The sequence below is a fragment of the Mirounga leonina genome, unplaced genomic scaffold (assembly GCF_011800145.1).
Source record: "Mirounga leonina isolate KUSES-001 unplaced genomic scaffold, KU_Mleo_1.0 Mir_114, whole genome shotgun sequence".
Classification (NCBI taxonomy): Eukaryota; Metazoa; Chordata; class Mammalia; order Carnivora; family Phocidae; genus Mirounga; species Mirounga leonina.
Window position 1 is genome coordinate 53,810,557 of NW_023270265.1, and position 11,999 is coordinate 53,822,555.

Consider the following 11,999-nt stretch of genomic DNA (forward strand, 5'->3'; position numbering starts at 1 on the left):
GGGCCGGAAGGGGCGGGGCGGCGGGACGCGGCGCTGGGGCCGTTGCCTCAGCGCCCTTGGGCGGCTGACTTCCGGTGGGGAGGGGTCCTGCTAAGGTCCAGGAGAGAAGGTCGAATTTGGGCCTCGTCGGTTTCCAGCGCGCGCTTTGACGAGCACGGAGCCCTTAACGTGTTATAAATTGTATCCCGCGTTCTTTTACACTCTAACATCGATTTAATAAAAATCTCCGATTATTTAGAACTTGATCAATAGCTTAATCAGAAAATACACTTCATTGCAGTTTCGGCCCTGCTGCGCGGACGGGGCCGGGGCGGGGGGGTGCTGCTTCCAGAGCGGCGGCCGGCCGCAGCCGGCCCTCGGGGCGCGGGACCCCCGGGGGGGCGCAGTGCAGAAGGCCGGGGGTCCCGGGCGGGGGTGGCCGGCCGGTGGGAGAGGGGAGTCGGCCCGGCTCTTCTTAGCACTTCTCAGGCCGCACCCAGGCCCAGCGCCTGCAGCCCCGCGTCACCTCCTCTGCACCGGGGGCTTCAGAGCAGCCTTCGGACCAGCGGCGCCCTCGGAGGAAGAAAAAGAACCGATGCTAAAACGGATCTGCTACCAAGAGCACAAGTGAATCATACTTCCTCTTGCATTTCCTAAAACGTAGGTCGCCGCTCACGCCACATGGAGTCATGCTGCTCACACTTGTGGCCACAAGATCAGCAGCTAAGCCTTGGGAACCCTACACTGTCTCCCTTGTACTAACAGGAGGAAAAGATTCACAGCCAACAGGAGCGGCCCCCTGAAAAGTCCCGACAGTGTCAAGTGGATGTTGAAACAAACCTGGCGGACCGTGTCCCCCTCAGGACGGTGCCTCAGCCAGCCAGCCGGGGAGACTGTGCACCCTGTTGCCCAGCGCCCTGGGAGAGAGAGGCTCACCTGCGTGGGTCCAGGGTTGGCCCCTCCAGCCCCAGGCTTGACCGGTGGCAGCGGGGGTGGGAAGGTCGGCTTCACACCCTGGAGGACACAGACAGTGGACGCTGGACACCATTGAATGCCCCGTCTTCCCCAGCATCTCCTAGCAAAGTTCCCCAGGTCCACTCTGTTCCTGACCCCCCTGCAGGCTTCTCGACAAAGTGCCCCCAGCTGGGGCAGAATCAAACCCAAACGTGGCAGAACCCCCTCCTGGGCCCATCAGCCACAACCTACCTCACCACCTCCCCCTCTCCCTGAGCGACCCACCCCACCCTACCCCAGGGTTTCCCAAGAAAAGCTCTTAAATGGCCAGAATGTGGGTCTTTGGAGGTTCAAAAGCCAAGAATTAACCACTAAACAATTAACCACTAAACTTTGCATCTGTTTGCATTTCAGCTTTCTCTGGGCTGGCAGGACAGGTGCCCCCAGGATCTGGGGTGGAGGAAGGGAAGGCCCAACGGGAACACTGGCCACACCCCCGCCCCCCAGGGAAGACCCTTGGTGGGCACAGCACAGCTCCCTTGTAGCCTTGGCGGGCTATCGTCACTCCTTGGCTAGACCCCTTTCTGCCCCTTTGCCCCTGTTTTTGCTGTCAAAACCCCTCCTAAGGCTATTTCTGCGGCTTTGCTGTAAGCCTAAAATTAGTTCAAAAAGTTAAAAAGGAAGGAGAGAATCTTCGTGAAGCAAACAGCAGAGTAACGGTTGCTGCCAGCAGGGCCTCTGGATGGACGCAGACCCTGGGGGTCACAGCGGAAGGAGTCGTCTGCCGCGCATTCTCGGAGCATCTCCAGACTTGAGCTCCAAAGGGAAGCTGAGGACACCACCGGGTCTAGCCATGGAAGGGCCGGCAGCCAGGGAAGGGCACGGGCGGAGTCTCCTGAGTGGCAGAGGCTTCTCACCTGCTTGGGCTTCAGTTCAGGGAGGGGCTTGGCAGGAGGAGCAGGGCGGAGCTGCTGGGAGGGAGGGTAGGCAGTCAGGCCCTCGGGGCGGGGCCATCAGCCTTATGAGTGCGGCCACAGCTGTCCCAGGGTCCCCAGCCCACCAAATCCAGCCCCCAGCCCTTGCACTCCCCGCCTAGGACCCGTTTGGTGCCCCCAGATGGCCTGGCTGCTGGGCCCCACTGCTGCTCACCTGGTCTGGGGGCGGCCAGGTGTACACAGGAACAGTGAAGGGAGGGTTGGACATGGTGGCTGGAGGCTAGAGGGGAACAGGGTGGAGAGCCTGGGTCTCACAGGGAGGCTGCCTCCAGGGAGTCTGGCTTTGGAGCTGTGCCCCCAGCTCAGGACCCAAGGTTCCCACCCCTCCCAGAGGAGGAAGACTAAAGTGTGCGCATGCAGGGCTCTGCCCCACCCCGTTGGCCCCCAAGGCCTGAGCCCAGGTGCGACCCCCACACTCCCTTCCCTCAGCCTTGTTGTGGAGGGGCCCGAAGGTGCTGGGCAGCAACAGAGGGTATCTGGGCCTTAACACCTTCCAACCGAGCCTGCAGAGGCCGAGAGCCTCGGGTTTAAGTGTGGGTTCTCAGACTGTCCACCAGTAAAGCCTGCGTCACGGAGGTGGGGCAGTTCTAAGCCCTGTTGGGAGGGATCAGGGATGGCCTAGGGATGGCGGGATGCAGTGCTTACAGCAGGGGGCGGCTGCTTAGGGGTCACTGTTGAGGCCGTGGGCCTGGCGGGCTCGCTGGAGTGGGTGGTGGGGGCCGGAGCCCCACCCTTGGCTGGCACACCGTGCCCCTCGTGGAACAGGGGGTTGGAGAGCCCCTTGGCAGTCTTGGGCGCCGTGTTCCTGGGGAGAAAGCAAGACTGGTCAGTGTGTCCTGGCCTCAGGGTCTGGCCCAGGGACTCAGGGGCTCCTGGGTGTGTCCTGCAACCGGCAAGAAGGGGTGAGGTCCCATGGCAGCTGAGCGTAGCTGCGCACCAGGGGCAGAGCCCACATCATCCCGAGTGCTCTGGCACTGATTAGGGGATGGAGGGGCTCTCTCTGGGTTTACGTCCCCTTGTCAGCCACGTTTGTCACCTGCTCCCCCTCCTCGAGAGGCAGAGGCCCCAAGGCCCTCTGCGTGAAGGGTTGTTCCTCTTCTTCTCAAACTTCAGCGGGGCATTTCCCAACGGTGTGTGAGCACGGGAAGTGCCCCTTGCCCGTGATGATGTTTTGCAACCCCAGAGCAGGCTCACCTCCCAGGGACGCGGCGCCGGGCCTTCAGGCAGAAGACCGCTCCGGCCAGGAGAGCGACCAGCAGCACCACACATACCAGCACGCCCACCAGGAGGCTCCTGGACCCTGTGGGGGTGCATGAGGCCAGGTGTCAATAGGGTAGTGAGGGCCGGGAGGGCTCTGGGGCTGAGGAGGGCACAGTTTTCTCAGGCAGAGAACCGGGAGCCCAGGGCCCCTCTGAGGAGCCTCCGCGCTGAGACCCAGTCCGTTACACCCGCGCTGTGGGCTCTCAGATGACGGGCTGGAGGGCTTGGCAGTGACTGGCCCCCAGCCCACAGTGACGTGAGCAAGGTCTGGCCAGGCCCTGGAGACCGTGGTGCTGCGGACGGCTGCATGCACAGGGGCCACTGCAGAGGAAGACACTGGGGGAGTGGGGGCCCCTCAGACTCCTGCGCTCGGAAGGGGGCTGAGGAGCCAGCAAAAGGGCTGGCATGCTGTCACCACTACTGTGCCCTCTCCCTCTAGGACAGGCCTCTCGCCGGCCTCATGTGGGGCCGAGGCGGCCACACGGGCTGCTGGGCTGTGCCTTGCATCCTTGGGGTCAGAAAGCCCGGGGTCAAGGACTGCAAACCTGAATCTCTAACGATACCCCGAGGGACTTGGGGGGCACGTGGTGTCCTTCTCAGGCCTGCCCAGGTGGTCTGAGGAAGGATGGGACCCGCGCTGGACCCCATCAGGCTGTGCAGGCTTGCAGATGCCAGGGCGGCCGGGCCTACCTGTGTGCACGTGGGGCAGCGGCTCTGTGCAGCGGGGTGGCACCCAGCCCGGGTGGCAGTGACACTCTCCCTTGTGGTTGCACACCTGGGGGTGAGTGCGTGTGAGGATCAGGCCGCTACACACCCAGGCAGCCGTCACCGGCTGCCGAGCCACCAGGCCAGGCCTCACGGAGAGGGACTCCACCGTGCCCCCCAGCTGGTGGAGGATGGGCCGTGAGCCCGGCTCCTCCGTGTGTGGCTGCCACAAGCGAGGCCTACGTCCAACGTGTCCACAGCAAGGCCAGCACGGCAGGCGCAGTCGGGGGCGGCTCCCTGTGGGCTGTCCTCAGGGCACGTCCCCAAAGCTCTCGGAGACAGGGGCTCGGGAGGGCAGCGCCCCAGCCCCTGGTGCCTCGAGCTCTCAGGGCTGACTGTCCCCACATCTTGACACAGGTTCCTGAGAGCGGATTGCACGCGTCCCCATCTCAGAATAGAGCATTTCAAGTCTGACCAGTCCCCGGCCCCCGTGTCCACCAACACCACTGCCCCGGGCCTCAGTGTTCACATGGGACGCCCTGATCCCCACCAGCTTCTGGCCGCGTCCCCAGGGCGCTGGCTCAGCCCCTGCTGTGCCTGGACTCATCTCGAGCGCGGCCTACCCGTCTCCTTCAGCCCCAGAGGGCGGGTGGCGGGGTCTCCCGTGGGCTCACGTACCCCATGGTTGTTGCACTGGGCAGAGCAGTTTCTGGATCTGTAAACTTGCAGGTGCTGGCAGAGTCCTTTCCAGCAAATCTGGAAGGCAGTGGGGGGTCTCCTAGGGCAGACATTCTAGACCACTGCCTGGCACCTGTGTCCCCACTTCCACCATCGGCTGAAGCTGACCTGCAGCCTGCACGGCGAGCTTTGGGGGAGGCAGGCCATGGCCACCACATCCAGGCTGGCCTGGCCTACACTCCATCTCCTGGCCGGCCAACCCACAGCTGCCACCAGGGCCACAGGACTGGCCCCACCGAGGCCCAGGGCGGCGTGGACTTGCAGAACAGAACGGTCTCCAAACCCTGGGAACTGAGGACCGGCTTCTTAAGCAGCCCCCCACCCCACCCTGTGCCCCTGCTGAGTCTCTCCGAAGCACAGAGGAGTCCGTGTGCACAGCCCTTGGACCACATGGGCTCGCCTACGTGGGACACGTGTCTAGGACCTGGGGGCCCAGCAGCCTGACCGCCACACGGGGCACGTCCAGGCTCACATCTGGGTCACAGCCCCTACAAGCTGCAACCAGCTGATGCGCTGCAGCAGACGGGGCTCTGGGTGCTCACCCTCTGCTCGCCACACTTGGTGCCTTCAGGTACTGGCTCATACCCAGCACCTCCCTCCAGGGCAAGAGCCTTGCAAGTGCCCGCGTGGGAGGTGAGGGTGCAGTAAGTCCGCTCTAGGGCCTTCTGTCCACCCTCACAGTATAGGATGCCACAGTTGTTGACTCTGTGGACAGAAGAACAAGCCATGCAACCAGCTCTGCTGGGTCTCCCACCTGTTGCACGCTGACCCCCCTCTTATGAGGACCTGGGAGCTGCAGGAAACGAGGCCCAGAGCCTCGGACAGGCTGTAGGGTCCGCTGATTGGCACCTACCCCGCCCCCCACGACAGCGACACACCCTCCCTCCCATGAGGGCAGATGCTCAGGCCTGGGGGTCCTGGAAGGCAGGGCGGATCCCCTGGAGAACCTCTGACTCAGTCCCCAGACTCCTTTGTGCAGAAGACCCTCTTGGGCAGCCCCACTTCCAGGGACATCCTGTGGCCCTGGACCCAGAGGAGTCAGGCCACGGATGAGCACTCACCTGCTGGAACTGTGGGCGAGCCTGCCCTGGCAGCCTGGTGAGATGCTGTAGGTGTAGCATGTTTCCACAGCAACCCGTGAGCCTGTGGGGGCCAGGAGGAGGTCAGTCCTCCGGCTTGGGCCCCGCAGCCCCCCGAAAGCCGGAGGGCACCCGCCTCACCTAGCCCCCACAAGTCCTGGCACCTCCGGGCCAGCACGGGGCAGACCCCGTTGTAGCAGTAGCCCCCCGGGCAGGGCGTGCCATTCTCCTGGAAGACGTCCTCCGGGCACACTGGCTGCTGGCCATCGCAGTACTCCTCAAGGTCACACGCGTCCTTTGGGGGACGGCACAGCTCACCGGCAGGCGTCACCTGCCCAGCAGAGCAGAGCTCAAGTGTGTGTCAGCCCGCTCCCCGGGGCCCCTTCCCACCTGCTGGCCGGGCCCAGCTGTGCGGGGCGGGAGGGGAACTGACCCTGCAGCTTCGGCAGCAGGCACCCTGTGCGCACTGGGCCCCCGCAGACAGCTGGCAGGTGGTAGCATTGCAGCAGGGGTTCCGACAGGCCTGGAGGGCAGAGGCGGGGGTGGGCTCCAGGGCAGAGCCCGGGCCCCCCTCCCCGGAGCCCCCGAGTGGAGACAGTCCTCAGGGAGCAGGACTGTTCTGCTGAGGGGCAGCACACAGGGCAGCTGGTGGGTCACGGACAGACATCCATACGGGCAGGGGGCGGCAGGCATCTGGCCCGTACCTGAGGCGGGCCGCAGTCACACTGCTCCCCACGCTCCACAAACAGGTTCCCGCACACAGGGTCGCCCACCAGCCGGCTGGGGTCCGGGGCATTGGCCAGGCAGGCTGTCCGAGGCTTCTCCACGAACATCTCCAGGTCAGCGCGGCTACACTGGCTGAACATTCTGGGGAACCTGGCGCTGGGGGTGCAGCGTGCCTCCGTCAGGGGTGTGGGGGCGGGGGCACCCAGGGCACCCCGCTCTGCAAGCGGCCCCCGGCCTCACCCGATGCTGGCCGCCATGATGCAGCCGCCGCCCTCCCGTGGCACAGGGCAGTAACAGCCCTGGACGTTCTCGTCGTGGTCCATGCCCAGGTTGTGGCCCATCTCGTGGGCCATGGTGGACGCCACGCCGATGGGGTTCTCTAGGTTGTGGTCCTAGAAGGCGAGGCTGTGCTGGCCGACGCCGCAGCCCTTCCCGACCCTGCCCGCCCTCACTGGCCCGGAAAGGCCGCAGGCTTGGCACTGCACCCCGCCAACAACACTTCTCAAAGCATCAGCCCATCCTCCAGGGGAGGCAGCCGCCCAGGAGCACCAGCCCGTGGGGACAGCCGGGGACAAGCACGCGGACCTAGCGCCCAGAGTCCAGCAAACCTGGTTCACAGCCCCCGAGTCCTGGGAGCACACGGCCGCCACCTTGGCCAGTCCCACGGTGCTCCCGGTGAACTCGACCCCGCTGGAAACAAGAGCAGTGTGCAAAGGTGGACGCCCCGAAAACTGCCTCCCCCCACATAGGCCTCCCTGGCCGCAAGGGCTCGGCTCTGCGCCCGCCACCGCATACGTGATGAGCTGCGCGTTGTCGTGCTGGTGCCGACCCACCAGGTTCTGCGTCCGCCACCGGAGGAAGTTGTCCAGTGTGACGTCGGGGTTCGAGCTCACGTGAATCTGGTCCTTGTGGTTCCACATCTCCAGGCCCACCAGGACCACACGGAAATTGAGCTCCTGATAAAGCTGGGAGGGCAGGGAAGCCCCAGGTCAGGCTCGGGGCCCGCGAGGGCCGCAGAGCCCAGCTCCCTGCCGGCTGCCGGTCCCCCTGCTGGCCCCGCCCCGCTTGACGACCAGGGTTTCTACCCACCTTGTCCACGTGGTTCACCACCTCCATCACCCGGCTGCGTACAGCTCTTCTACTCCCCAGCCGCTGGAACTGCAGGATGGAGGCCCTCAGATGCCAGCAGTCCCCCAACCCGCCCCAGCGCCACCCCCACGCCCTGCCCCACTACCTCTGTGCTGTCCGTGACCACATACAGCTCCACGTAGCGGGTGTCTCGGGGCAGTGGCCAGCTCTGGGGGCACAAGAAGCTGGTCAGCCACCCCAGCCACAGTCCTCCTAGCCCGGGCCCAGTTTTCACACACTGACCCTCTCCCGGGGTCCTGGAGCCGGCACCCAGCCCCCGCTCAGGAATGGGGGTGCCATCCTGGAGGCTCCAGCTCAGGCCAAGGGGTGATCCTTGCAGCCACTGGCAAAGCCAGGCCTGATGGGGACCCCTCGGAGACACCAGGACCCCCTGACTGGGTTCAGTGGGTAGAACCCTCACTCAGCCAAGCACAGTGGGAGTCTGGGGGATGCAGTCCCGGTGGGCAGCGGATGAGGAAGCTGGTCTGTCCCCGCCCACAACCTGGGGCCTGAAGGCTGCCGAGATCCGAGGCCCCAAGGCCTTCTCCAAGCTGGTGTTGCTGACCCCACAGGTCCCGGCCTTCTGTTGCAGGTGCTCTGCCCGGTATAGCGCGTGCTGCCCCTCTTCACCGTCCCCGTCCAGGGGCTCGATCAGGTGGACGTCCGAGCCGGCCCGGAAAAAGCCCCTGAGGGCAGAGGTAAGCCAGGTGGTTCTGAATTAGTGCATCCCCACACGGGCATCTGGGGAGGGACAAACCCTTGAGGGACAGGGGGCCTCCTTCTGGTGAGGACGAAGCTCCATCTGCATGGGGACGGACGGCCCCCCAGGCGGGCGGTATACGGGGCACGGCCTCCAGGGCCCGAGGGGAGCCCTGTAGCTCGGGGAACCTGTGACTTCTAACAGGCCAGACGCCCGTGTGCAGGAAGGTCGTCACGCTGAGCCCCTCTCTTCTCGGCCTCAGTTTACCTCTCTGGAGCATGTGGGGGATGGCTGACACCCCCCCAGGTCTGCGGCACTCACCTGAGGCCGGCACAGGTGCTGAGGCTGGCGGCGGAATGCTGGTGCCCCTCCACGTGGCCCTGGTAGAAGCAGTGACCCTGCAGGAGGGAGGAGGCGTGAGTGGCCCACGGCCCTGCCCCCGCTCTGCCCACTGCCGGCCTTGCGGAGGGCTGTCCCGGGCCCATACCTGCCTTTGTGGGTGCTCCACCACCTGGGAGCCATTGGCAGCCCTGTAGGTCTCCGTGTAGCCCGAGCCTATCAGGTCCCTGGAAAAGAGCCACTGTGGTGCCCGGGGCCCCGCCTGCCCCCACAGAAGCCACCTCTGGCCTGGCAGAGTGGCCGGGCCGGGGAGCTGGACGCCTAGGGCATGGATATGCTGGGCGCAGCAGGCTGGGCCTCCACTCACCTGTTTTTCCTCAAGTGCAGGGTGAAGTTGTGCCCTTGGGTCCCAAGGATGTAGCTCACAGTCTCCGGGTATAGGTCCTGAGCCGGGAGAGGGAGGGGTCCAGGGTGAGGGGCCCTGCCCCAGGGCCCAGCACCTTAACCCTGGGTGCGGTGGAGCTTGGCTGGGCTGGGGATGCAGCCAAGGCCGGGGCACCCTGAAATCTGAAAGTCCCTCGGAGGACCCTGAGGGTCGTTCAGCATCGAGCTAGTATTAGGAAGCTGAGGCTGGGCAGACCTCAGTTTCCTCATCTGTCCACACAAGTAATGACTAGAATCCCCTTCCCCAGGAAGCAGGGGGAGGGGGAGACATGGCCCTGAGGAGATGGGGACACGGCACGAGATTGAGCACCCCAGGGGAGTGCCCCCCAGCCTGCTGACCTCTTGGGACAGGACAGCATGAGGGCCCAGGGCAGTAGAAAGCTTTCCCCAGATGCCGAGGTCAGGACAGGGCTGACCACAGGGATTTCAGGAATGCCCCCAGCCAGCCTTCTTGGGGAATTCCAGCCCAGCTCCAAATGCCCCACAAAGGTGCCGTCACCAGTCAGTCACCACAGTCACCACAAACACGGAAGGTGACACGCCCCTGATGAGCCAGCGTCTCTGGTCTGAAAGGGATCTGACTTATCTGGCCAGTGAAACCGGGACTTGCCCTGGGCTAACAGGGCTCCCGAAAGGCAGCCCCAGGGCCCACACTCAGCAGAAGCCGCTCGCCTCACGCCCCCACCCGAGGGCAGGGTGAGGCAGGATGCAGGGAGGTGAGGCCTGGGGGTGGAGAAGTGTAGGCAGACACAGACGGTCAGCCCCCCAGGCCGGCTCCTCACACTGGCGGGCACACTGGGAGCTACAGACAAAACAGGCTCTGGGGGGCCAGGAGGGACCCCCGGGCCGGCTTCCCCGCCAAGACTTACCAGGTGGGAGGGCAGGGCTCGGCGGGCACGGGGTGCTGCCGGCAGGCGTTGGGGCCACACCACCTCATACTGGTCCACGTGGGGCAGCGGGGTGCTGGGGGCGGCCACTGTGGGCGAGAAGGGGGTCAGCAGGCCGGTGCTGGGCCTGCACCTCCTCCTCCAAGGGAGTCACAGGTGAGCGTGAGCACCAGGGACTCGGAGACGGGGTTCCCCTGCCCTGGGTGGGGTCCACAGGGCAGCCCCTGATAGCTCCTCCCCCAGGGCCTAGGGCTGACCTAGATGTCCCCTCTCCTCCCCTCCCTCGGGTCTGAGGGCGCACTCCGGCCCTGGGTCGGGGGGTAGTTCTGCCCTCCTGCCCGCAGTTCACCCAGCCCAGATCCAGAAGCTCCCAGGTATCCAACAACAAACAGCCCTGGGAGTGGGGCCCCAACAACAGCGACCCCGCAAGACTCTTCTCGGTCTCTAAGTGTTGATGGCTGTGTCTCCACCGCCACTGTCTTGCGAAACACCAGGAGAGAGAGGCCCCGCCTCCCAGACGTGGGCCCCTCCAGCCTGGGGCTGGGACACCACCGAACCCAGCCCAGAAGGCTCCCCCCAGCAGCAGGGAGCGTGGGGGCCACCAGGTCCCCGGCCGGCGGTGGGTCCCAAGTGACTAGACTACCCCCTCCCACCCTCCTCCCCCGGTGTCCACCCTCAGCTCAGGTCACTGCTCCTCGGTCCTCCCTTCCCTGCCAGGCTGGGGGGTCTGGGTGGGAGTGGGCAGTCACCCCAAGGCTCCGGGGTGGATGGGGGGTGGCGCGGTTCTCCACCCTGCCCTGTGAGTCCCCGGCCGGACCAGCGCTGGGGAAACGCCCCAGGCGGCCTCTCCCCCAGTTCCCTTTTGAAGTTTCCGTCTGCCACCCTGGGCCTTCCCGGTGAGGGCTCCCCTCGGCGCGCCCGACCCGAGACTGACCCAGCGCTCGGCGGGGTGCGGAGGGCCAGAGAACCCGACCGCGCCCGGCACTCACCTTGCAGACACAGCGCAAGCACCTGGAGCCCCAGGCCGCGCATGGCCGGGGCGCGCTCGGGGTGCGTACACGGGCGTCCGGGGCAAGAACAGGGGGCGCGCACGGGCTCCGGGGCCAGGGGTCCGGGGTCCGAGGACGCGGCGCTCGCGACAAGGTCTGGTCTCCCGGCGCCCCGCCCGGAGACCGGCCCCCGGCCCGCAGCCTATCGGCCCCTCCGACGCCGGGAGGGGCGGGGCTTGGACACCCGCTGGGGAGGGGCGCCTCGCCCCCGGCCGCCGGCCTGGGGCTCGCTCTTGGGTTTTCCCGCGTCTACTACGGGGCCCCTGGGGGCCCCTGAACAGCGCCCGGTGTCCAGCACGTGGAAGAAACTTCGTAAATGTGGATCGAATTAACGGAGGGGGTTGGCGGACAGACTAAGCTGAGCCCCTCCTTGCAAGGTCGCACGCCGCTTGGTGCAGGTGAGGAAGCCCAGGCTCCGCCCGGCCCAGGGGCCTCTGGCCAGGTGGTGGGGCAGTGGTTCGGACCAGGCTCTGTCTGGGGGCGTGGCAGGGGGCTGCTCAGGTGCAGATGTGCCCTCAGACTTCCTGGGGAACAGAAAGCTCCCCACACCGCACCCTGGTGCCTCTGCTCTGCAGGGTGGGGCCGCCCCCACTGTGGCCTGGCACCCAGGCTTCTCCGGTGGGTGCGTCACCGGGGGTCCCAGACCGCCTGCAGCCGAACCACGTGGCTCCGGAGCTGCGTTCTGGACAAGCTCCCTGAGGAGAGGGCATCAGTGTAAGTGAGAGCCTGTGGGCAGCACAGTGCAGGCCAGAGGTCAAAGTCTAACAGACCCTTATTTCCCCCAAAGCGGATGGCATAAAAACCACAGGCAGGACGGGCTAGCCGGCCTTGAGGCATCTCAGGCAGAGGTGACAGAGGTGTAGAAATGGTCTGAACACGTGCTGTCCCCCTTACGTACCACTTCCTGTGATGAAACAAGGTGAGACCCCACGCCCCCAGCCATCTCCATCTTCCCTTCCTTCCTTGTATGTTGCAATTATTTTAAAACAGGAAGTAAAAGGCTAAAGCCCCTGTAC

General features: G+C 65.5%; 1 protein-coding gene across 3 annotated transcripts; it reads right to left on the reverse strand.

The window, feature by feature from the left end:
* Positions 1-124: 124 nt before the first annotated feature.
* ADAM8 (ADAM metallopeptidase domain 8) lies at positions 125-11,108 on the reverse strand. Of its 3 annotated transcripts, none has more exons than XM_034986526.1 (24): positions 10,924-11,108; positions 9,917-10,023; positions 8,971-9,047; positions 8,752-8,830; positions 8,586-8,662; positions 8,067-8,250; positions 7,671-7,733; positions 7,526-7,594; positions 7,232-7,401; positions 7,045-7,126; positions 6,677-6,828; positions 6,415-6,592; positions 6,144-6,233; positions 5,852-6,041; positions 5,693-5,774; positions 5,174-5,336; positions 4,572-4,649; positions 3,879-3,963; positions 3,123-3,228; positions 2,574-2,733; positions 2,083-2,148; positions 1,851-1,904; positions 916-993; positions 125-552 (listed from the first exon to the last, which is right to left on the reverse strand). In XM_034986526.1, exons 1-24 carry the CDS (start codon positions 10,964-10,966, stop codon positions 502-504), a joined length of 2,484 nt encoding a protein of 827 aa, XP_034842417.1. In that variant the 5' UTR covers positions 10,967-11,108; the 3' UTR covers positions 125-501. The 3 variants fall into 3 exon arrangements, with proteins under 3 accessions (XP_034842417.1, XP_034842425.1, XP_034842428.1); XM_034986534.1 differs by having other exon boundaries at positions 126-552; positions 1,851-1,901; XM_034986537.1 differs by lacking the exons at positions 125-552; positions 916-993; positions 1,851-1,904; ... (1 more) ...; positions 2,574-2,733; positions 3,123-3,228 and having other exon boundaries at positions 3,881-4,314; positions 4,517-4,649.
* Between the last annotated feature and the right edge of the window lie 891 nt (positions 11,109-11,999).

Bases quoted from the DNA above. Each gene is read 5' to 3' on its own strand.
- ADAM8 (XM_034986526.1), bottom strand. From the start codon at position 10,966: ATGCGCGGCCTGGGGCTCCAGGTGCTTGCGCTGTGTCTGCAAG. The intron at 10,024-10,923 runs GTGAGTGCCGGG...TCTCGCCCACAG, and splicing joins GCTTGCGCTGTGTCTGCAAG to TGGCCGCCCCCAGCACCCCG. The intron at 7,127-7,231 runs GTATGCGGTGGC...TCTTGTTTCCAG, and splicing joins GACAACGCGCAGCTCATCAC to CGGGGTCGAGTTCACCGGGA.